This window comes from Vigna angularis, chromosome 11 (assembly GCF_016808095.1).
Source record: "Vigna angularis cultivar LongXiaoDou No.4 chromosome 11, ASM1680809v1, whole genome shotgun sequence".
NCBI classification, from domain to species: domain Eukaryota; kingdom Viridiplantae; phylum Streptophyta; class Magnoliopsida; order Fabales; family Fabaceae; genus Vigna; species Vigna angularis.
Window position 1 is genome coordinate 19,950,910 of NC_068980.1, and position 26,769 is coordinate 19,977,678.

The window sequence follows — 26,769 nt, forward strand, 5'->3', positions numbered from 1 at the left end:
GCTTATCATCACTGGGGTCGAATGACCCAATGCTTGAGTGCTTGTATAGATGTATGGTCGAGCGGTAGAGGCCGAAAGACCGAGAGTCAATGAGGCTGAGTGGCCGAAAGCAGGAACGTTCGAGGTTGAATGTTTGAACAAATGAGACCGAATGGGCGAAAGGTTGAGCGTTCGGGAGGCCGGATGGTTGATCGCCAGGGAGGCCGGATGGCTAATGGCCAGGGAGGCCGAAGTGTCGAATGGTTAAGGCCCAGGTGCCGAACGTCAGGAGGCCGATCATGAGTATGGCCGAATGTTGGAGCGCTCGTGTTGGTGTATTGTCGAGCAGTAGAGACCGAGCGACATGTGAGGTCGAACGTGAGGACTGTGTGAACGCTCGACACATAGGTTGTCGAGCGGCCGAGTGGCACGTGAGGCCTAGCGCTAGAGACCGAACGTTAATGACGAGCGAAGTGCCGAACGCTCTAGACCGAACGGCCGCGAGAACGAATGCTCGAACGTGTGAGACGCAATTGGCCGAACGCTTTAGGCCAAACGGCCGTGAAAACAAATGCTGGAATTGCTTGAGACGCAAATGGCCGAACGATCGAGACAAAAGGTTGGAGGCCAAGGGGCCGAACGTCATTGAGGACGACTGGGCGAGCATCAGTTTAGTCGAATGGGCGAACGCTTGTGGAACTGAATGACCGAACGGCAAGGAGATGGTCGACCTGGAAATTGTCGAACGACAATGAGGAAGGTTTTGTCGATCGGTCACGGTCGACACTCGGTCTTGCTGTCGACCAAGGTGGACGACCTTGGAGGGTGGCGCGTCTTTGATGGTCGACCTTTAAATGGTCGACCTAGAAATTGTCGAACGACAATGAGGAAGGCTTTGTCGATCGGTCACGGTAGACACTCGGTCTTGCTGTCGACCAAGGTGGACGACCTTGGAGTGCGCCGAATGGTTGATCGCCAGGGAGGTCGAACGGTGGATTGCCAGGGAGGCCGAATTGTTGAACATTAGTGTGGTCGAACGCTGGAACGCTCGTGACCATGGATGGTCGAGCGTCATTGAAGCCGAAAGGCAGAACGTTTGGCGAGGCCGATTGCTGGACGCTTGAAGCTGCACGTCCGTTAGGTCAAATGGCCTATCATGAGTAGGGCCGAACGTCATGGAGGTTCAATAACAGAGCATCAGTTTGGTCGAATGCTGGACGTTGGTGGAGCCGAGTGTCCGCATGAAGGACCGTTCGAGGATGAAGAACTGACAATGGAGTGCGGCTCGTTCTTGAGTGTCGACCAGGAAATGGTCGAACGGCAAGGAGATGGTCGACCTGGAAATTGTCGAACGACAATGAGGAAGGTTTTGCCGATCGGAGATGGACAACCTTGGAGGGACGTTGAGTCCATGTGTCGGACTTATCGGATGGTTCAGTAAAAGTGGGGTTCAGGCCAAATTAGTTGTTGGGTTCACAACGGGTGACGGCGGATTTCGGCAACACTGGCCGAGGCCCTACAGAGGAGAGATTGGATGAAACCTTCCATGACAAAGAAGGAACCATCTGCTCAGAGATTCATTCGGGAACCCTAAATTGTCGATGACATATGGGGATTCGAAATCTGAACGTTGTGGAGGCAGAAACAAAACGACATGTGGATGCCGTGGGTGCTGCGGAAGACGCAGAAGATGGGTCGGACAATGCGGCGGACCTGGAGGCGCTGAAAGGGCTTGTCTCTGATTTGGGAATTTAGGGTTTTCGGTTTGCGGATTGGGGTTTGTGGAAATTGGGAAATTAGGGATTTCTGGTGTACCTATGTATCCTTAAGTTCTAAGGAGACAGGAACTGAAGTCTGGTGGATGAACCATGACCCTGTGATCAGAGCGTGAGTGACGGTAGTGGTGGTCTTCTTTGCGGACTAGGCTCATCACCAACTGTAGAGGATCGTTCCCGTTCTTACGAATTGGGGTTGGTTTTGATTGCGCGTTTTGGGATCTGAGGAGTAGCGTCAATGAAGGTGCTGGTGTGGGCTGTTCTTGTTGAGATGCGTCGCGGATAGGAGTTCGGTGGTCTCCACCACTGCCGTAGGATCAGCGTGACCGTGTTTGGGAGGCGATGGGGATGAATTAATGATTCCCCTGTGACAGCGGTGTCCGGTGGCGCGACGGAGGCTGATGGATGGACCTAATTTGGAGGCGTTCTCTGCGCTGGGTCTGACCCGCAAAGAGGCACTCACTGACGCGATTTCGTAGAGGTGCTCACTGTGGAGTCAATGGCTCACGAAGGAGAATCCTGGCGTGACGCGGCAGCTTCATCTCGATGGAGTAGCTTTATCCGAAAAAATGATTCGTGGAGGCCGAGGCTCCTCTTGTGGCTTCTTTGGGATTGCACTCGGCCCCACGGTGGGCGCCAAATGTTTCGGTGTAGATGTTGTCCGGTGTGTCTTTGTTGTTCCTGGCTGTCTGGGATGCTTGCTCTTCTCCGATTGTTGTTGTTCATACTCGCCAAAGGAGGGGGAGGTACCTGCAAAGATACTCCGACGCTCAAGTCAGATGTGAGTTATGGAGCCTCAGCTCTCAAGAGAGTGATTATGATACTGCTCTCAAATATTATTTAGGATCTCTAGACATAAAGAGAACGTACCTGAACTTTTGCCCTGTCATTGTATTTTATAAGCAAAATAAAAATAACCATCTTACCTAAAAATATGGTTAGTGGCTTTATAAATATCTTAACCGCTTAAGATATTTTATGTAATAAATATAATATCTAAGATATTTTATAAATATCTTACTACATAACACTTATATTTATAGGTTTAGAGTTCCAAACCATGTGGAAGTGTATCTGTCAAATATACTACAACATACGCTCAAGTTAATAATATAATTGTTTGCTTAGTACAATAAAATCTTTAATTCACAATGAAACAATCATCGTTATATTTCATATTTGTATTTGTAGGTTTTGAGACAGACTTAAACACACTTTACCTATAAACTTGATTATTGATGATATTTATGATCATATTTAAAGTCTGACCAGAGCAGTTGACTGATTCGAGTTTTAGTGTGCTTCTATCGAAAACTATTCAATCAATAGTTGACAAAACGATGATATAGTACTGTGTATTTTTTTAAAATTATAATAAATAAATGATTATGAATCTAAATTGAAATAAAATATATTATACGGTTTCAACATAAAAATTTATAAATCTTTATCAACATGGTTATATATTAAATATTTTATTAATAAATATTTTAAAATATCAAATACGTATCCAACATGAATATAGAACACTAATTAAATTAAAGTATCGATGTATAAGGCTTATCAATATTTTATGTGAACGGTTCATGTATTATTATTATTATATCTTTGTCATGAATACGTTCGAACGACCTTATCAGAAAAAATATTGATCGTTGACACAGTTCATTTTCATATTGGTTATATACATATTTATTTCTATTTTCTTAATTTTTATATACTCTTCACTAGTACTTATCTTTCTACAATTTGGTCGTTATAATATTTCTCTTCCGATTTTCATTTTAAGGATGAAACTGTTGCAACTTCACAATTTTCCTCTCTCTCATTTATCTTTTCTTTTTTAAAAAACATTGTTGTCATTAGAACTAGACAAAAGTAATTAAATTATATTAAACTATAATTAACTATATTATAGTAAATTAAAAGAAACTTTAACTATTTGAGATAATAATTGAACTGCACTGTTTTAGAGCTTAATTTTTTTTAAAAAAAACTTATATCAGTTAATTAATAACTGCACTGGTATTCAATTGTTAAGTACACTCTAGGTTAAAAAAGTGAACTCATAAATAAAATATATAATTATAGGCCTTTGTTTATATAGATTAAAAACTACATCTCTAAAAAATATTTCTAATATAGTATGACTTGAAATATTTTTATTTTATCACTTATCACAGTTTAATATAAAGACTATGAATATCCTAAAATTATTTTTATTTACTTATTTAAAAAAAAAAAGTCACCATAAAGTTTTATCTATACTTATATAAATATATATATATATATATATATATATATATATATATATTTAATAGTATTATATTTTATAACTGTTTTCTCATACACACATCTTTCTCTTTTTATTTTTACAAATATAATTAATTTTATTAATTTACAAAATAATTACCGATTCTTGTAATATAATTACAATATAATAAAATTTATTTTTTTTAAATATATTATCAATTTTAGTATAATTTAATAACATTATTTTATTTGAATAAGTATTATAATAATAGTTAACTTTTTAAATAACTTTAAGAGAATGTTTATTTATTTATCCCTATATATAATCTGAAAGATAACGAGGACATGACTTTATTTTTTATTCTTTTATGTTTGGGTTAATGAAAAAAAAAAAACGAAACAATTAAGTTAGCAAAATTTCAAACAAAAATAAAGCGTAATATATAGTTTGAAACCGTTAACTAAACTGTTGATAGAAAAGTTTAGTTTTTTTAAACTGAACTAAAAAAATAATATAATTCAGTTTTTATAAAAATAGTTTAGTTTTTATAATACAAAATAGTAGATAATTCATAGTTCACTGTAATTAAGTTAATTATGCTCGGTGCTAATTGTCATATTTCAAATTAGAACTATGATAAAATAGCAAACAAAAATCAATGATCGAAGGTCCAAACTGAAAATGTGATTACTGAATCCACCAATTCGTGAATGGTAAGTGTGGAAGTGTAATTAGCTTTTTCTCCCCTCAATTTTATTGACTGTTAATTTTAAAAATATAATTAAGAGTAAAATAAAATTGCTTATATTAGACTTTTAACATAATTTTATTTATTTTATCTTTTTTTTATGTTTAATTTATGATATTTCTCAAATATTTATTTCTTGCAGTTACCCAAACACATAAACCAGGATATCTATTTCAACCTGTCTTTATGAACCAATAACAGTTTTAGAAAATAAGGTTTAAGCTTTAAAAATCTCTATATAACTCAATGGTTAGGTTGGTCTAAGTAAAAAAATTGTAAAGAACGTAACATGTGATTATTTTTTAAGAGTTTAAATATTTTAAGCTATATATCTATACATACAACACATGGTTAAACGATTAATTTATTATACTAGTTCATGTATCCTGCATGTGATTATTTTTTGTAGAGTTTAATTTGTTTTTTTCTATTACTTTTCTTTTTTAAATATAATATAAAAATATTGATAAATATATTATCTTTATTTTATATTTATTTTTTATTTTTATTTTTTATCTTCAATTAGTTTGTTATTATTTTTTATTTATATATTTTGAGCTTAGTTTATATTATTTTTATTACGTATTATTTGTATTCACCACTTTGCTTATTTGACAAGGAACATACACTATTTGAACTATGTTATATAAAATAATAGCATATCTCTTTTATTCTTATTTTATGAACATAAAATATAATTACCTAATTGTTAATTGGTGAGTACAGAAATATTTAATAAAACTTAGCTCACATGAGTATAGGTCGTCAACTCACCCGTAAACAAATCAATAATCAGTTTCGTAAGAGGATCAAACAATCATTTTTAAATATGAGTTAAAATCGAAGAGAGGTTAAATTAAGTCAAAACATGTTTAACACCATTTAACTCTCATTAGACTAACATTAAAGAGAATTTTATTATGAAACATATAAATACATGTTTGAGTTATTCTGATAGGTTGATTATAAATTCTTACTGATTTTGTCATCAAAATATCATTTACCGATAAATCTTTTGTTCAACCGAATAATAACAACAATGAAATGAAGAAAGAACAATGACATATGCTTGGAGTTAAAAGAGCGAACTAAAGCGAATTGTTGAGTATTATTTGCTCTAAAGAGAATATATATATATTGAAAATATTTTTTATTTTATTATTATTTTAGTAAAATCTTAAATAAAGTTTAAATTGGCTTCGTAGTTGGTAAGTTTTTGCATGATTGTGACAATGTTTGTAATCAATTAATGAACATGAGAGTAATTTCTACAGTGTTGGCGCATCTTCTTTTGATAGAAAAATTGAGGATATTTTATAATGTATTAAAGGTAACGTCCCTTTTAGTTATCTTGGTGTATTAAACTTTGACTGATAGTTTCGTAATAAATTAACCTCTTTGAAAAGGGAAACATAGTTTTAAGATTATAGATGTCAAATTAAATTATTGAATAAAATTAAACATAGTTTAGTCATTGTGAAATGGTCTATATATTTTATGTACTTCAAATTGTTGATGTCGGTGCAATTTATTCAAAGCCCAGTCAATCCATTGGTTAAATTATTACGGTTAGCTTTGGTAACTTTTTCTATCTATATGATATGGCACATTCATAATTATGGAAGATTTCAGAAATCTAAATGGTAAATAATTTTGTTGGATTTTTGTCCAGAAAAACCTATGTATTATGACATATATATTACTCTCTCCATCTCAAAAATATATAAAATTTTACAGAATTAATTCAACCATCATTAATTTGTTTAATTTTTGTTGTCAATTGTTAATATGTTTAGTAGTATAAATAAATTATAATAATCAATTTTTATTACAATAGGAAAAGTTAAAAGATTTTCATTTTCTTAACTATAATAATGATGTGAAAACGGAGAAATTCTCAGCCACAAAAATCAGTCTCACATTTTTAATGTGAGAGCCAATATGCTAGATACCAGACTTTTGTCGAAAACATGTTTAAGTGTGCTTTTTATTTATAAGAATAATTAATTATACATTATATAAAGATATCCTATAAATAAGTTAGAAAACAGGGACAATATTTAAAAAAAAAGTTATTATTATCATTTTCTATATTTATTTATTCACTCCTGTATCATATGACCGAACCAGCACAGTCAACGAATTTCATATGATCGGAGTAAAACAAACAAAGACCGGGAGTCGGTTTTATAAGCGTAAATGATTAATGTTAAGAAAATTAAAATAAATCACGTTTAAGGGTATTAGACCAAGATTGGATTGATATTAAAATATTGCTAATCCTAAGTTCATGTCCAAAAACTATAAATACAAATCAAAGGTAAAAGATATGTAGAAGCAATTACTGTGCATTTATTACTGTCATTGTCATATTGGATTACTGAACTGTTCACTTACTTTGACATCAGAGTATCTTTAACAGGTACATCTCCAGTCGGACGAGCAAACAAGAGACCCAGAAAACAAGATCGACGGCAAGAAATGACAAATTGTGACAACTCCATACATTGAATAAGAAAAAAATGACGAAAAAGATATAAAATTATTATTATTACTATTACTATTATTATTATTATTATTCATTTATTTATCTCGTACTCACCCTATACAAATAATTGTATTTTTTTAAATTGTGAAATTATTTTAGTTTTGGATCTAATAACAGCTATATCGTTTTGCTACATCGTCTCGAAAGAACTGAGAGTGAAGGTTGACTTGCTGATTCGTCCAGAGCTGAAGCAGTAACCTCCATAGAAGCCGACAAATTCTTCCAAACCGAGATCAGTACGGACCGTCTGAAACGGTGAGCCCAAAACTTTCATCTCATACAAAACTTTGATTTCATACTATTTGAAGTGCTAATAATACATCTAACTAACTGCGAGAAGCTCTTTTTTGAGGATTTTAATATTACGCAGCTGCTGCGATCATAGGAGTAGTAAACATTGATTTCTTCTGTAAAAACTGTTTTCTTTTGTATTGGTTTCTTTGATAGAGATTTTAATTTCTTTTGTGTGAGCCACCGACTTCAAACAAAAAATAAATATATATTTATGTTTGTATATGTATATATGTGTAGATTTAAATTACATATTCAAGTTAAGCTTAACTTTTAGCTTTTTAGAAATTATTTTTGAAATGTACTAGAATATTTTCTTATTATCGAAATACATTCTGACAGATAGTTTCTAGAAATAACAGGAAAAAGAAAGGTATAGAGAGTGGAAAAAAGTTTTATCAGATAGAAAATGCTGTATGTTATTAAAGGGTCAAATATCAAGAAGTGAGTTATTTAACAGTCAATTATTTGTTGATAGAAGAGTAACTGAAAAAACATTGAATAAAGTAGCTGAATATTTAAGGTGCATATGAATGATCATTGTCTAAAATGTGAAACGGTTAAATTTGTCTTTTAGACTATAGACAGTGGATTAAGATAATTAGTTTCATCAACTTTAGAAGATCTATTTTCAAAAACTAGGCTTAGCCAAACATCCTACCGTTGGAAGGAAGTAGAAAAATCAACAAAGCAAGAGTGAATACTTAGCACAATACTTTATACGTGGCTGCCGATGTCAGATATGCCAATTACAAAGAAAAATTAAACATTAGCTTCTCTCTGCGTTGGAAATATCACTGCCCTCACTTTATTTATTTGGGATGATTTGGACTAATGGAAAAAAAAATATTAGCTTCACCATTTTCTTTGATACAATATTAATGTGCAGATGTGCATGTATATATGAAACATAACACAGTCAAACAAAAGCAGAGAAGAAAAGATGCAGATGAGATATCTTGCAGTGTTTCTGATACTGCTTCTTCCAATCTCAAGTTCAGCTTCTACCTTGTTTGAAAAGAAATTCAAGGAGTGCTTCATAAATCAACTTGATGGGAATTCTGAATCCATTGAAAAAATCATCTTCACCACATCCTCTTCACTCTATACACCAATCTTGGAATCATTGGAGCAGAATCCTAGATGGTTGAATTCTTCAAGGAACCCTCTTCTCATTCTGTCACCTTTCCATGAATCAGAAATTCAAGCAGGCATCAGATGCAGCAAAGAACTTGGGTTGCAGCTCAAAGTCAGAAGTGGTGGTCATGATTATGAAGGGCTATCATACCTCAGTAAGACCCCATTTGTCATGGTTGACCTCATCAACATCCGTTCCATTCAAATTAACCTTGCTGATGAAACAGCTTGGGTTCAGGCTGGGGCATCAGTAGGTGAACTTTACTACAAAATCTCAAAGTATAGTAAAGTTCATGGATTCCCTGCAGGAACCTGTCCAAGTGTAGGGATGGGTGGGCATATCAGTGGAGGGGGACAAGGTACCATTATGAGAAAATATGGCCTGGCAGCAGACCGTGTTGTTGATGCTTATCTCATTGATGCAAATGGGAAGATTCATGATAGAAAAACCATGGGAGAAGATGTTTTCTGGGCCATAAGAGGAGGTTGTGCTACCAGTTATGGAGTCATCCTTGCATGGAAGATCAGGTTGGTGAGAGTTCCAGCTCTTGTTACAGTGTTCAATGTTGAAAGAACATTGGAGGAAGGAGCCAACAATCTGATTCACAGGTGGCAACACATAGCACCCGAACTGCATGAGGATCTTTTCATCAGAGTAGTTGCTCAAAACAGTGGTGACAAATCAAAGACATTTAAAGCAGTCTTCAACTCTTTGTTCCTTGGAGGAATAGACAGGTTGTTGCCACTGATGAATGAGAGTTTCTCAGAACTGGGATTGCAGGCCAAAGACTGCATTGAAATGAACTGGATTCAATCAGTTATGTTCATTGCTGGATACAACAAAGATGACCCTCTAGAACTCTTGCTCGACAGAACTACCACATTCAAAAGCTCTTTCAAGGCCAAGTCTGACTATGTAAAGGAGCCAATACCAGAATCTGGTCTAGAAGGAGCTTGGAAAATGGTTGCCGAGGAAGATACAGTAGCAATGCTGATATTGGAACCTTATGGTGGCAGAATGAGTGAAATTTCAGAATCTGAAATCCCATTTCCGCACAGAAAGGGAAACTTGTACAACATACAGTACTTGGTGAAGTGGGAAGTGAATAGCAAGGAAGCATCCAAGAGGCATGAACTTTGGGCTAAAATGATTTACAAATACATGACTCCTTATGTCTCAAAATCTCCTAGAGCTTCTTACTTCAACTATAAGGATCTTGATTTAGGCCAAAACGAGCTTCACAACACAAGCTACTCAAAGGCTAGTGTTTGGGGCAAGAAGTACTTCAAGGGTAACTTCAGAAGATTGGCACAGATCAAAACAAAGTTTGACCCTCAAAATTTTTTCAGGGATGAACAGAGTATTCCTCTCCTGAAGTCCTTTTTGAACATAAAGGGCATACATGACATTATTGGGAGGAACTGGAAAAATTGTCTGGTACTTCAATTATGTTAGTATTATGATCAACCCTGAGTAAGGGATGCAAATTCAAAATGGATATGGTGAATTTTCGTAGTGGGTGTGGAGTTCTATAACACTTCAACAAGATGTCACAAGATACATAAGATTGTTTCCTCTTGCCAGTTATGTTAGTCTAGTGCATCACATTGGATTACTTTCAATGGTGAAGTGTTGAATGTTGTAATTTTGCACTGCACATTTAATCAAATTTTGTTAGACTTAATTACAATTTTCGCCCCGAATTTGATTGGAAGGTTGTAAATAGGGTTCCACTTTTGTTACTATTTTGGATGAAGTCTTTTTCCAAAGTCAAAAACTACTTTTGAAAAGACACTCGAATTGATTAATGCATTAACTTCTATTAACAATTAGATGTCGCAAATCCAAGCAAATTTTAACTACACGTGAAGTAGAAATAAATAAAAAATTAAATGATATATAAAAGAAATAAACACTTATAAATATTAAACTTTAATATTTTTTGTTATATAATTATTTTGGAAATAATAACATACTATACAATATATTAAAAATATATAATTTTTTTTTAAAAACATAATAAATAAATAATTATTATTATATGAATATAAATTAAAATCAAATATATTAAATGTTTTTAACATAAAAAATTATAAATTATTATTATCATAAAAATATTACTTGTTTATATATTAAATTATCAAACACCGATACCTATCGAACATAAATATGTGAGAAAAAATTGACATAAATATCAATATGTAACAAATTGATGTATCGATGCGATGCATAATGAATATCCATATTTTATGTAAACCCGATTCATGTATTATTATATTATTATATTATTATATCTCTGTGATGAATATGTTCGAACGACCTTACCACAAAAAATATTGATAGTTGACAGTTCATTTTCATATTGGTTACATACATATTCATTTCTAATTTCTTAACTTTTATATAGAAGCTTTTATTTTTCAATAATTTCACTGGCAGTGTAATTAGCTTCTTTTTAACATAATGTTCTTTTTTTTTATGTTTATTTTATGATATTTCTCAAATATTTATTTCTTGACCAGGATATATGTTTCAATCAATCAATAATAGGTTACCTTGTTTTAGAAAAAAAGGTTTAAACTTTGAAAATCTCTATACAATTCAATGGTTAGGTTGGCCTAAATAAAAAATTATGAAAAATGTAACATGTGATTATTTTTTTAGAGTTTAAATATTATAAGCCATATATCTATACATACAACACATACTACTTCATGTCTCGTGCAACATGTGATTATTTTTTAAGAGTTTAATTTGCTTTTTCCTGTTGGATTACTTTTATTTTTTCAATATAAAAAAATAATACAAATTTGTAAAGAAATAGTAACAATTTGGTTTGTTTGAACATCATCTTGCAAATTCAAATGATATTTAATTCTTTTATAGATTGAAAATGCTCACGAGGGACAAAACTTATTAATTGTTTGGTCAATGATACACGAAATCATATCTCAAATTTCTTGTTGCTTTGCTTAGTCTATATATATATATATATATATATATATATATATATATATATATATTATATAAATAAGTGAATAATTTAGACCTAAGTTTCATTTATCTATTTTGGCAACTGCTTGTTTGACAAGGTATGTACAGTATTTGGACTGTGTTATAATAAAATAATAGCATATCTATTGATTTTTATTTCCGTAGAATAAGTTGTATGTGAATAAAAAAATATTTAATAAAACTTAGCTTATAGAAGCTATGGATAAGTTGAAGTGTAATATTATTCAAACAGAGAGGGCTTAATTTCAGTATCATTTGCTCTAAAGAGAATATATATATATATATATATATATATATATATATATATATATATATATATATATATATATATATATATATATATATATATATATATATTCTTATGTAAGGTCTTTTTTTAGTTGGTACATTTTAATTATGTGTATCAAGTTTTAAGTTACAAAAAAATTCCCATTTAAAAAAGACATGCTTTAAATCTAAGGATATTTTAATAATTTTAAAATTTAATTTAAAATTAAAAAAATTATTTATCATCCATGAATTTATAATTGTTGTTGTCACGTGTATTAGTTGTTTTTTAAAATAAAAAATAAAATAAAAGTTAGTTATTTATCATCCATGACTTTAAGAATATTTTTAATTATAATACTTTTAAGAATATATCATTTTTAGGAATATATAATTTTGAGAAATGAATGTGATTACATAAAATAAATGAGACTTTTTATTATAATTTTTCACATATAACATTCATATAGTAGGTAATTTAATATAAAACCTTGTTAAAATGTGAGATTTTAGAAGTGATTAATGTAAGGACTCTGAAAAATAGAAGTAATAGAGTAGATAGATATATTAAAATAATGGAACCAAGCTTTTGCTGGTAAAATACACCAATAGTATAAATAGGAAATTTTAACATACACCAACAGTATAAATAGGAAATTTTAACATACGATTCATTATCTTAAAACTATGTATCTCTCTAAAACCTCTGTTTCCTACCTTTGCTCTCCCTTCTCTCTAGATTTCTTCAATCTTAGTTCATCTTTTCAACAATCAGGCAGTGCCTAAGCAATCTTTGCACCAAGAGCTTCCATTCCACCAATCGATTTCTTGTTTTGGAGCTGGTAAGTTTATCTCTCTTTAATTCTTGAAATTTCTGCAATTTTTGGTACATGCAAACACTGTTCGGCTTGCATGTGTTCATGGGTTCTTCACCTGGGTCCTGATTCTGTTCCTGATTCGGTGGTTGGTTTCCTTTCACCGATCCAATGTCTGTAGGCTGTCTTAGGATCACTTTCGGTTTAGCAACACTATGAAGATGCTTAAATCTGTCAAGTTGCTTTGAGGTAATGGAAACTAGTTAATTTAAATGTGATTTTCTATGTATGAAATTACTGTTTGGATGGTTGCATGTGTGTAACTTGAATGTTTGATTGAATTGTGTTGAATCTGTGAATGCTGGAACTTGTGAACTGTTGGAGTTTCTTTGCATAAGTGTTCGGTCTGTTCTGATCTTAAGGAAGTGGGTATGCGAAAATGAGAGTTTGGGGTTGAGAGTGAAATTTGTCAGTGGGGAGAATCTGGACAAGTGTAATTGGATCTGTTAGCACCTTTAAGTCCTTTTAAAATGTGTAAAAAGTAGGAAAATGGATTTTTGGTCATTGAGTTATTGATTATGCAGAATTTGGAGTGAAATCTGATATGAGACTCTTTGGGATGATGTTAGAACGATTTTAGGTAGCTTTAGATAGGCATAAATTGGTATATGAATCATGTTTGGAGGATTAGAAGTTGGGAAGTTGTAGTAAATTGGTAAAGATAGTTGTTGATCATAATTCTGCAGTTATTTTGTAGAATTATGCAAATCGCCGAGTGTCATTCATTGATCGTTCGACTTTCTTCTTGTGTTCGGTCTTAACTGAGTTCTGCTTCTGTGGAGCTTTTCACTTAATGACCGATCGGTCTTGTGCTAGTATTTAATTGAATATAGCGTTCGATCTAGTCATAGCCTTTGGTCTTAACCTAGTATTCGGCCTAGATAAAGTATCTGGTATAGTCTAGGTTCTCGGTCTTACACTAGTACTCGGTTTGTATAGGTGTTCGGTCTTAACTGTGTTCGGCCTTTCATGGGCCTTACTTGTTAATGACCGTTCGATCACTTTAGTGATCGGTTCTACCTGAGTATTTTGTCTAAGTCCAGAGTGTTCGGTCTTAGTGGGGTGTGTGGCCTCTTAGTAGCGCTCGGTCTTGTACTAGTACTCAATCTGGTATTGGTGTTCGGTCTTAGTGGGGTGTGAGGTCTCTTAAGCAGTGTTCGGTCTTGTACTAGCACACAGTTTCTTAGTAGTTCTCAGTATTACGTTAGTACTCAGTTTGTATTGGTGTTCGGTTTAAGTTAAATAGCAGTCAGTTCCTTCTAGTGGTCGGTCCTCAATAATGTTCGACCACTACTTCAATCTTATCTATTAGTGATCGTTCGGTCCTGATATTTGGGTAGTAAGTCACCGTTCGATCTCCAACGTTCACAGGAGGTTCAGTCTTACATGAGATTTTCCATTGTGGTTTGAGAACTTAATAAATTTAGTTATATGAATCTTTTGTGCATAAGTGATGGTGTGGTTATTTTATTAAGGTATTATGTTCCAATTGGTATGAAAGAGAATTCCAAGGAGGGATATCTCGGTGCTAGTTATCAAGGTGGTAAAGTATGAATATGGACAGCGAAATCCACAACGTTCATCATGAAATTCTGATGATTACCAATTCTCAAGTAGAGATGGGTAATGCATTGTGTGAGAATGTCAGGAGGTCCTAGCCTATAGGGTCTTAGGTGAGTTATAACGGATTAACCTCGGGTGACAGCTGATGGTTTTTCAATTACTACACCCCGGGGTGCACGAACGGCCTCAAGTTACATATTCATACAATCCAGATGGTTAAGTCAAGTGTTCGGTCATTGCCTGTAATGTATGGTCGGTCATTGTATGCTTGAAATGCTTGGTTGACACATGCTTATGTATTTGTTTAATTTTCATTATTTGTGTAATCAATTAAATTACTCTAGCTTACCCTTCTTTTCTGTCTTGTCATGTTTGTCCGTTCGATTTTTCTTTGCAATGATCATCATGTGGATGTGAGCAGAGGGAGAGGAGTTTCCGTCTGGAGCAAGTAATGGAGGGAGAGGATCCACCTATTTAGCATAAGACCGTTCGGTCTTGTACATCGTTCCGTATTAGCATAGGAATTTTGTAAAGTTTTTAATCTTCTGGTTATTTTAGAGTGATTGTAAGTTAACTTTCTTTACCGTAACTCTTCTACCTTATTATTATGTGATGTCTCATTAATATAGTTTCATACTATATATTTGGGATGTTACAATTAATACATATTATTTTAGAAGTGCACTTTGAAAAAACCTTAGCAGGGCGTTTGGCTTACAAGTTGTTATAAATACATGTTTTTAATATCATAACACCAAATACATTATACACTATTTAACCTAAAGGTTAAAAAACATGCATCCAATAACAAATATATAGAAAATCTTTTTCATTTATATTTAACTAAGGTTACAAAGAACTTATTAAAGGAAGAGATTAAATTACACAAAATAAAAGCTAGTTCACTGTGATTGTAAAATAAAATTAAAAGATAAAAATATAAATAAGGATAGCACCTTAGAGGAGATCCATGAAATAATAACCATTACTTTTAACAAAAAGAAAATATGTTATTAAAAATATAAATAAAAGTTGCAAAAGAAATCTGTTACCAAAATGTTGCCAGTAGATGGCATTAATGATGCACTCATTTTTTAAAAACGACTAATATATACACTTGGCAGCAACTATAAAGTCATGGATGATAAGTAAGTACCTTTTATTTTAAAAAACCACTAATACACGTGGCAACAACTACAAAGTCATGGATGATAAATAACTATCTTTTATTTTTTCTATTTTAAATTAAATTTTAAAATTATTAAAATACTCTTGAATTTAAAGTATGTTTCTTTTTAAACGAAATTTTGTTTTGTAACTTAAAATTTGGTACACTTTGCTATAATGTATTAACTAAAAAAAATCTTACAAAACCAATATATATATATATATATATATATATATATATATATATAATTGAAAATATTTGTTATTTTATTAATATTTTAGTAAAATATTAAATAAAGTTTGTAAATGGTAGTTGGTAAGATTCTTCTCCTTGTTTTTTTTATTTTGAAAAAGAAGTTTTGAGTTGAAGAATTATTGAACTTGTATAATCTAAGCACATGCTTCCTATGGCTGATATATTATATTTCTTTTATTCATGTGATTTTTTTTTTCTCTATAACTTCTCCTCTAGATTTTCAATTTTTTTGTAAGTTTCAAGAGTAATTCATCAAAAGTAAAGACAAAAAAAAATCAGAAATACAACTCTTTTACTTTGTTTTACAAATTTAACTTTTTTTTTATAGAAATTTATCACACTGTCTTAGCAACTAAGTGAAGATCACAAAATACTTGTTAAGCATAAGAATGAATTTAGTTTTTCTAATTTATTGCTGTTTTAATTAATTAAATAATTATTTTGGTCTCCTATGAGTTTATTCTCTGCACTAATTTGAATTTTCTAACTTTACTCATTAATGGCTTGTGGAAAAGCAGCCCATGTGTGCTCAAGATAATTTGCAAGTGATAAGTTTAGCAGCCAAGTCAATATAATATTGTCTTTCTATTTAAATTAATTAATTAACATTTGACCAAAATATTTAACCCTTTTTATTATTTATTTGATTAAAAAAACATTTTTATTTAGTAGTGACGTGTTTCCAACCCTAAGAAATTCTCATCTTTAACTTTTATCTCCTATTAATGTAACATTTTTTTTACACTTTTAATTATGAAAATCACTTTACTATCTTAAATTTTATAAATAAATCCTTTAAGAAAACTATTAATTTAGTCAACAAATACAACGAAAACTTATGATCAAATGATGGCCCCGTGAAGATAAAATTTTAGAAATTTGAAAGTTGTTGTCATTGCAATAGGAGACAAATGTGCATAATCTCATCAATGCTATTGAAAAAAGAATAGAGAATTTAAAGTTTACTTGTTTAAGTTGAAATTTTAAATCCATTAGAATAAAGATTCAGATTCTAAACTCGTGTATGGTGGTGTACCACAAATCAGACTAAGAAGAAATTAATAAAATATTAAAATAAAAAAATACAGACAAATGAACGTGGATTTTTTTTTTTTTAAATACAAAATATTTTTAAGAAATCTTAAATTTTATGTTAAGTCTTAACAAGAAACTATTTTAAAAGGGAAAAAATAGCTCTTAAAGTAAAGTGGATTTAAATTTTTTTAGTAACAAATTTATCTGTATATTTAATAAATTTGATTTAATTTATCAAATATTATGATGATAGAATTATATGCTACAGGGTAGTTAAATAAGTTAGTAGTTAACTTATTAGTATTATTAAATATAATGAACTTTTTTTATTTAGTTACATTTTAAAAAATATATAAAAGCACCTAAAATTATAATTATAATATATCAATACAGATGAATAATTTAAATAAATTAATAAAAAAAACATGAGGTGATAATATTTGCTGGAAAACCAGCTAAACTAGAAGCAATTGAATTTGAATATAGTAAGAGGTTTGAAGTAATTAAAATTGAGATATTTTTTGTCAAAAGTCAGAAATCTCCGTTGATAATTGATTTGACTTTTTATTCAAAAATATTAAACAACTCAGATCCGCAGCCATTAAAAATTATGAAGTTTGAATTAAGGGATCATATTCACTAGTTAAAATAAAAGACGTACCCAAAAATACATTTCCAAATATTTACTTCGTAAATTTTAAAATATTTCAGATTCGATACTTAAATCAAATTTACCATAATTAATAATTTAAAATTAATACAAAAGTTGAAAACTGGTTATTATCATTATTTATTATAAGAAACACATATTAGAAATAAAAAACTTTCTTTTCCTTAAAGACGTAATTTTAGAGTCTAAGAATTTATTATAATTTCAATGTCATATATATGAGTTAAGTTCTCGTGTTTTATTTATACAAGTTCACATGTTTATAATATCATTTTTCTATATTATATTTTAGCAATTAATTGACCTACTATATTTGATTTATTATTTATTTATAAAATCATGTTTCCTTCAAAGAAAATATAATATTCGATAATAGATTGTCTGTCGGTAGACGAATCTGTCATTAATTTCTGATTTGGGTTCATAGGACTGTCTACCAGCCTACAATTAATCATGTTTGTTTCTTGTAATATATCAAGAACATACTTTCTTTGGGAGATTACAATTCTATCTTTTGATTGAACTACTTCAATGCCTAAGAAGTATTTGAGATCCTTGGGTTGAAAATGTCTACACAAGTACTCTTTCAATGATATTCACATAGTATCATTTCTTGTGATGACTATTGAATAAACAAATTTCCCGAGCGATGTATGATAGTAAAAGACCGAAAGATCTGCTTCATTGCATTTTAGTCGAAGTTTTTGAACAATGAAGTTGAATTTTCCAAACCAAGCACGTGGTGATTGCTTGAGACCATATAGAGAGCAGTTGCATACCATAATAGACTCTCCCTAAGCAACAAACCCAAGAGATTGCTCCATATAAACTTCTTCCTCAAGATCACCGTGGAGGAAGACATTTTTTATATTCAATGGATGAAGTGGTTAGTGACGAATTACTAACATTGTAAGAAAGAGACGAATACTAGTCATATTGGCCACGTTAGAGAAAGTGTCATAATTATAAACCTGAGTGTACCATTTTGTAACTAACCAGGCTTTGAGCCAATTACTTTCACCATTAGGACCAACTTTAATTGCATACACCCATTAGTAACCAACTTCCTTTTTGTCTGGTGGAAAGGGCACAAGCCCTTAAGTATTATTGAGGTCAAGAGCATGCATTTATGCAATCATGGCTTGTCGCCATCTAGGATGATTAAGTGTTTCATTTACATTTTTGGGTATAACCATAGAAGTCACTAAAGATAAAAGAGAATGATAGGAAGGGAACAATCTATGATAGGTGAGGAAATTATAAATGGGATGTGAGTTTCAAGTGGAACAAGTATCATTTTATATATCAATGGGTCATCCTGAATCATCTTCACCAGGAGACAATGATTTGAAGTGACAAGGGAGAAGAATCTAAAGTAGGAGATTTACCATTTTCTTGGAGAAATAGATTATCCATCAGAGTCTTGTGTTGAAAGATATCAATATGTGGAGATAAGGGTTCAGGAGGACTTTGACTAAGACTTGGATTGACAAAGACATTGGAAATATTGGATTCAACCATTGTAATAGAGAGGACTTACTTGAGGATATGAACATCTTGAATAAATGGAGAGAAGTAAGGAGTCTGTTCAAATAATGTAACATTGACAGACATGTAGTACTTCTTGATTTCTCGATAGTAACACCGATACCCTTTTGGAAGTCGAGAATAACCTAAGAAGATACACTTGATAGCACGAGTAGAAAGTTTGTCTAGTTCTAGAGACACGTAATGAACAAAACATACACAACCAAAAATTCAAGGAGAGGTGCGAAAGAGATGATTATTTGGAAAAAGAATGGAGAAAAAGACTTTATGATTGAGAAAGGAGGATAACATTCTAGTAATAAGAAAGCAAGAAGTTAATATGGCATCCCTTGTGTGATGGATAGGAATATGGGCACTAAGCAAAAGGGTATGAACAATTTCAACCAAATGTTTATTTTTCCTTTCTGTTATACCATTTTGTTGTGGTGTATGAGGACAAGTGGACTGATGTAATATACCATGTGAACTAAAGATTGTAGAAAAATTGGATGAGAAATACTTTTTGGTTAACTAGCTTAAGGAAATTAAACTAAAAGGACAATTAAGAACAAAAATGATAGACTTCATATTTAGGAAGGGAGACAGGAAGACATGATCGACTCCCTTTGAGGAAGTTTTAGAGCTATTTACAAGGGTTATGAAATGAGGTTTTTCTTGAAAGGAAATGGTTGAGAACAAAGAGGTATTACCAAAGATGTAATTAGAAGAACCTGAGTCAATTACTCATGAATTTTGACCTTCCATGAATTGAGAAACGTAAGTTGTTGTTGTACTTGGAGATTGAGATGTTTGTGTCAAGTTGTTAGACTTGAACCATAATTACTCTTGATATTCGTCCTCACTGAACTTGGAGTTGACAATTTCATCCTTAGAGATATTGGTTGTTTTGGAAGGAAAACCATGCAAGGAGTATTAATTTTCTTGAGTGTAACCCATCCTTTATAGTATGTGCACTGAGGACATCCTGAACCTCCATGTCCTCATCCTCTAGTGTCACATCCTTCTTTTCCTCGTATGACAACCATGACAAATGGTTCCACTAGCTTGTAAGCTTTTTGAGTTTGAGGCACCAGAACACGAAGAAGGCGTGTGGTCAAGGTCTCCATGGGAGGGACCTCATGACTAGTCAGAAGTTGATCTATAATATGATCAAAGTCTGGATGTAAAGCATGAAGGATCAACACCATATAATATTTTTTAAGTTTATTCTTGATTTCCTCTAAAGATTTGACTTTGAAGAACACCTGTAATTGTTCCACAACTGATTGACCTTCCATGAAGGATATCATATCATGGTCTGCCATTTTGAGATATACAAGCTTGTTTATCGTATCATAAAGACTTTGAATATCATTAGCATAGATGCTTTGAGCTTTTTTCTAAAAGGAGTGACATATTTTGAAAGCCCTAAGGGACATAAGAAGTTCCAGTTCCACAAATTGCCACAACACGATACATAATTCGAAATCTGTTTGTTTCAACTATTCAATTTTTTCAGTAAACACATGGCTTCCATCTTGCTCAAGGTGGTCATAATAAAATAACACTTCTAGTTGTCATCTTGAAATAAAATTTTGAAAGTCAGAATAGAGAGGGGGTCCAACGACAATTATGGAGGTGACGCGGTGTCGTTCCGATGAGCGGATGACGGTGTGTGGAGAACATGTGTATCTTCGTAACATACAAAGATTATGCATGTGGAGGAAAATTGGCCTTTGAAACTAGCAGTGTTGGTCATCACGTGGAGAGGCGATCTAGATCCGATGGTCGCTAGACGAAACTACGACAATGAAAGATGTCAAACGACAAAGAAACAACTACGAATAGTGGTTGGCAATGTTGGATAGTTTCAAATGGTAGCAAACAACTGCAGATAGAGGTGAAAAATAGCAAAACGACGTTGGAGTTGGACAACTGTGGACATCGACAAATGGTGTCGAAAAGTTGCATACAACCATGACTAGTGTAGATGGATAAGACAAGACGAAAACCAGAGCAGAATCAATCCCCTCTAATACCCACTTGAGATTAAAACAGAGAAATATATTTCTAGAAAGATGATCTCATGGTTCTCTATTTATATATTTGAAAGTTGATAGAATAGGAAGATAAAATATGAAAAGCATTATATTTAGACACAAAACTAAGTATAGAAGTTATCCAACACTCAATCACATACCTTAAACGTAATGATTACATAAACCTATTAATTATTTCAACAAATTAAAAATATTCTTTATAAGTATTAGTGAAAGAACATGTACACAAATGCATGTCTTTATAATTATTTTTCTTTTATAAAAAAAATAAATTTATTATTATTATAATTTGTACAATTTTACTGAAAATGGTTTTATTAATTTTAAAAATGGTTAAACTTAAAAAGTATCAAATAAAAAATTATTAAATTTAAAAGTCATCACTCAAAAATGTAAAATTGGTAAAAAATATATTTTAATATTAAAAAATGATTATCTGAATGATGAAAGTGACAAAAAAATGTATGCATAAAAAGGATCTCCTCTGTAATAGTTATAGATAATAGATTTTCTCAATTTATATTGTGATGGTGTTAATTAGCACTTAAAAAGTTAACAAAATTACCTAATAAACAACAACAAAGACATTTAATGTTCCTTAATATAAGGATCTAAGATATCAAAACATTGTTTGTACAGTGACAAACACAGAGAACTTCTGTGTAAGAGCTAAAAGAAAAAAAAAATGAAAAGTAATCATATCAGACAGTTATTTAAACCAGTATTTTACTCATGTTCCATTTCTTTCGCTGCAAATCTTGAAAATGAAAAATGCCTTAGAAAAGTCAAATCAACATATATTTAGCTTCCGCATGTTCTCTTCCTCAATATTCTATCTTTTCATGTGAACATGTATTACATATATGTATGTGTATAAATGTGTGTTGAGTTATGAAACTTAATAACTCAATAAACCAAAAGCAAAGAAGAAAACATGCAGATGAGTTATCTTGCAGTGTTTCTGATACTGCTTCTTCCAATCTCATCTTCATCTTCAGCTTCTACCTTGTTTGAAAAGAAATTCAAGGAGTGCTTCATAAATAAACTTCATGGGAATTCTGAATCCATTGAAAAAATAATCTTTACCACATCCTCCTCACTGTATACACCAGTGTTGGAATCATTGGAACAGAATCCTAGATGGTTGAATTCTTCAAGGAACCCTCTTCTCATTCTGACACCTTTCCATGAATCAGAAATTCAAGCAGGCATCAGATGCAGCAAAGAACTTGGGTTGCAGCTCAAAGTCAGAAGTGGTGGCCATGATTACGAAGGGCTATCATACCTCAGTAAGACCCCATTTGTCATGGTTGACCTCATCAACCTGCGTTCCATTCAAGTTAACCTTGCTGATGAAACAGCTTGGGTTCAGGCTGGAGCATCGTTAGGTGAACTTTACTACAAAATTTCAAAGGAAAGCAAAGTGCATGGATTCCCTGCAGGAACCTGTCCAAGTATAGGGATAGGTGGGCATATCAGTGGAGGGGGACAAGGTACCATTATGAGAAAACATGGCCTGGCAGCAGACCATGTGGTTGATGCTTACCTCATTGATGCAAATGGGAAGATTCATGATAAAAAATCAATGGGAGAAGATGTTTTCTGGGCCATAAGAGGAGGTAGTGCTACCAGTTATGGAGTCATCCTTGCATGGAAGATCAGGTTGGTGAGAGTTCCAGCTCTTGTTACCGTGTTCAATGTTGAAAAAACATTGAAGGAAGGAGCCAACAGTCTGATTCACAGGTGGCAACACATAGCACCTGAGCTGCATGAGGATCTTTTCATCAGAGTAGTTGCTCAAAACAGTGGTGACAAATCAAAGAAATTTAAAGCAGTGTTCAACTCTGTGTTCCTTGGAGGAATAGACAGGTTGGTGCCACTGATGAATGAGAGTTTCTCAGAACTGGGACTGCAGGCCAAAGACTGTATTGAAATGAATTGGATTCAATCAGTTATGTTCATTGCTGGATACAACAAAGATGACCCTCTAGAACTCTTGCTCGACAGAACTACCACTTTCAAAAGCCCTTTCAAGGCCAAGTCTGACTATGTAAAGGAGCCAATACCAGAATCTGGTCTAGAAGGAGCTTGGAAAATGGTTGCCGAGGAAGATACATTGGCAATGCTGATATTGGAACCTTATGGTGGCAGAATGAGTGAAATTTCAGAATCTGAAATCCCATTTCCGCACAGAAAGGGAAACTTGTACAACATACAGTACTTGGTGAAGTGGGAAGTGAATAGCAAGGAAGCATCCAAGAGGCATGAACTTTGGGCTAAAATGATTTACAAATACATGACTCCTTATGTCTCAAAATCTCCTAGAGCTTCTTACTTCAACTATAAGGATCTTGATTTAGGCCAAAACAAGCTTCACAACACAAGCTACTCAAAGGCTAGTGTTTGGGGCAAGAAGTACTTCAAGGGTAACTTCAGAAGATTGGCTCAGATCAAGACAAAGTTTGACCCTCAAAATTTTTTCAGGAATGAACAGAGTATTCCTCTCCTGAATTCCTTTCATTCTTAATGGGGATGACGTTATGTCGAACACCTTCAACATTTTGTAGTGCTTCACTGTTATGTTCATTTTCTGCTTTGTGTTGTTGCTAATAACCGAATCTGGAATGGTATGCTGCTTTTGCAAGCATTTCAAAGGTTGGGGATGGAAATTTGAAATGGATATGATATATTTTGGTAATGGTTGTGGACTTGTGTAAAATGTCATGAAGTAACGAAATATCATAAGGAATGCTAAAAATATTTTGCTAATGTTTTGCAGTGCTTATGAACAGATACAAGAATTCTAAGTGCAACTGTTATTGATGCCAAATCGTGGTACCACACTATGGTGTAAACGTTGACAAGCATATTAGAACGATCTTTTTGATTATTCTTGTTCATTTGGTTGATTCTTTCATTCTCTAATCTTCATCATTTTAGTATAATCAAATGTGAGGCATGAATTAATCCTTAAGAAATTTTTTAACAAAATTTCAGGTGTTTCTTTACATCTTTAGGCAAATTTGATGCACTAATTATGAAAAATAGGCAAATTTTAAAAACATTTGTGAGAATATGCAAGTTGTGCGGCCCCTGCTCGACTTTAAATGGAGAAGTCTTGTACCTTCCACATGACTTTTGTTTTCGCTGTGTTGAAATTGAAAGTAGTCAGCCTCCCAAGAACTTCAATGTGATGGAATTGTTTACATCACATTGAAATCGTTAGAGGATTTGACGACTTCAATCTCAATAGAAAGTTGTTTTGGGGCAAGACAACTTCCAGTTTCAACCCAACAGGTCAATCAGGCTAGTCCAATAGCTCAACTTCATTAAAAAAATTTCAAACTCACGTCATGACATCCTGTATTAACATATCCCGATAACTCATGTCTATTTTTTCTTCTGTCATCAAAAGTCTAATGTCACATGGAAACAAGATGAAATTTTTTATTTTTTACATGAAAATGGGTTCCTGGACTTATATCGGGTTGATGGACTGATTCTGGGCTGAAAAGGGTTGGAACAGGTGTTTCAGATCTTAGCCAAGTTGTACCAGAATTTGGCCGAGCTTTATCATACTTTGGCCAGACTATCAGAATAGTACTAATATGAAGTGGCGCGACATGGGTCTGAATTTTTTTTTTAGGAAGCCAGACTGCCTGGCCCGACTTACATGCGGGACTGACTTGTCGAGGTAATCGATTACAAGTACACAATAATAATTACCAACTGCATTTTTTGACATTGGAAATCGTCTTATACAAAAACAACTTTCTATTAAGATTGATGACCCTTCAACTACTTCAATGTAATATAATCGATTACACATTCGTTGTAATCGATTATACATTCATTGTAATCGATTACATCACATTGAAGTCGTTGGAGGGGGCTGACAACTTTCAATGTCAACGTGGTCAAAACAAAAGAGATTGTATGACTTTTCCATTTAAAGTCTTGAGGATGCTTCATAACTTACCTCTTCTCGTAATGTTTTTCAAATTTGCCTATTTATATGATTATTGCATCAAATTTGCCTAGATTAATAAAAAACAAAATTTCATTTAAAAGTTAACTTTTGATTTTGTATAAACTTATGTTAACTTAATATATGATTATCTTTAACTGAATATAAATTGGATTGATTTCATTAGGTTTATACGAATAATAAATTATTTTAGCCAATACTCAATTATGATGATTAAGAATTGTTTTTTACTAATATCGTAAGTAATATATTATTTTTTAAAACAATTAATTACAATTAACAAATGACTTGTTAATTTGAACAAATATGAGAACTCTAAGTAAAAAAAAAGTTAATGCAATTTCTATTATTATTAATGCTAGATCACACCATATTGTCTGAGCTTATTTTCCATTCACTTTTGACGAGTTAGTTCGGAAACAAACTTGTCAAATTCATTATAAATTTGGTTGAATTCACTAGTTTGCAACCGAGTTGACGAGTCTAGATGATTTTTTATTTAAACCCAAAACAATCTCATTTCTACTCGTGATAAGGTTCTATTTTTCGTGGTTAGAGGTCACTAGTCATTGCTGCATTGTTTTTGGTGGTTGTGAAAAATGTAACATCTAATTTAATAGTATAAAACTACTAAATAAAACATTATAAAATTTGATAATACACAACATATAGTTAGGAAGCATATATATACATATATATATATATATATACATATACATATATATATATATATATATATATATATATATATAGTTATTCATCTTAATAACTATAATAGCATAACATATATACAAACCAACCGAAAACTACATGAGTTTTTTTGAAAAGAGAGAACTCCTCTACAAAACAAGAAAACTATACAATTATTCTACTATATCATGGTCTTCCACCAAAGACATCATTTAACTCACCATCTGCTCACATCACGAATTGATTATTGAAAAATAACAACAAAACACAAAGAAAAAACAAACAAGATAAGCTTATTAGAAAATGGATTTTAAAGCCTAACTCAACCCCACAAAACCGGCTTGTAAGGTGAGGTTTGCACCTCACTTGTGATAGTAGAAATTAATGGGTGGTCCGATAGCGGCCCAACAACGAGTGGAAACATAAATGCCCACGTAGAACTCGCTAGGATAGGCTCTAACCATGACTTTGATACCATATTAGAAAATGGTTTTTAAAGCCTAACTCAACCCCACAAAACCGGCTTGTAAGGTGAGGTTTGCACCTCACTTATATATTATAATTTGGCATTTTCTCTAGTCGAGACTTCTAACAAAGCTAGTGTGAAAAAAAAATATAGTCCTAAAACCATTAAATCATATTAAATTTAAGCTACACATTGATGAAATACAACCACTCATATAACACACACATAGAAACTTGACACCAAATTCAAGTATTCGAATAAAAGCTTTTGACAGAGTTTCACTTTAAACATATACTTGTAGTAATAATCATAAACATAAATGATATTACTCTACTTTACTAAGCAATAATTTGTAATAGACAAAATATAAATAATATATATATACCAAAGAAACAATAAAAAATTTAAGTAACAAAGAACAAGAACATGAAACTAAATCTAATATAAAAAAAATGTA

At 32.3% G+C, this 26,769-nt stretch overlaps 2 protein-coding genes across 2 annotated transcripts; both read left to right on the top strand.

The window, feature by feature from the left end:
- The first annotated feature begins 7,400 nt into the window (after positions 1 to 7,400).
- Positions 7,401 to 10,423, top strand: LOC108334305 (berberine bridge enzyme-like 22). The gene is made up of 2 exons (XM_017570074.2): positions 7,401 to 7,559; positions 8,485 to 10,423. Exon 2 carries the CDS (start codon positions 8,539 to 8,541, stop codon positions 10,186 to 10,188), a length of 1,650 nt encoding a protein of 549 aa, XP_017425563.2. The 5' UTR covers positions 7,401 to 7,559; positions 8,485 to 8,538; the 3' UTR covers positions 10,189 to 10,423.
- An 11,653-nt stretch (positions 10,424 to 22,076) lies between these two features.
- On the top strand, positions 22,077 to 23,941 carry LOC108333591 (berberine bridge enzyme-like 22). The gene has a single exon (XM_017569061.2). It carries the CDS (start codon positions 22,103 to 22,105, stop codon positions 23,693 to 23,695), a length of 1,593 nt encoding a protein of 530 aa, XP_017424550.2. The 5' UTR covers positions 22,077 to 22,102; the 3' UTR covers positions 23,696 to 23,941.
- The last annotated feature ends 2,828 nt before the right edge of the window (positions 23,942 to 26,769 follow it).

Excerpts from the sequence above, each read along its gene's own strand:
- LOC108334305 (XM_017570074.2), top strand. The coding sequence starts at position 8,539 with ATGCAGATGAGATATCTTGCAGTGTTTCTGATACTGCTTCTTCCAATC.
- LOC108333591 (XM_017569061.2), top strand. The coding sequence starts at position 22,103 with ATGCAGATGAGTTATCTTGCAGTGTTTCTGATACTGCTTCTTCCAATC.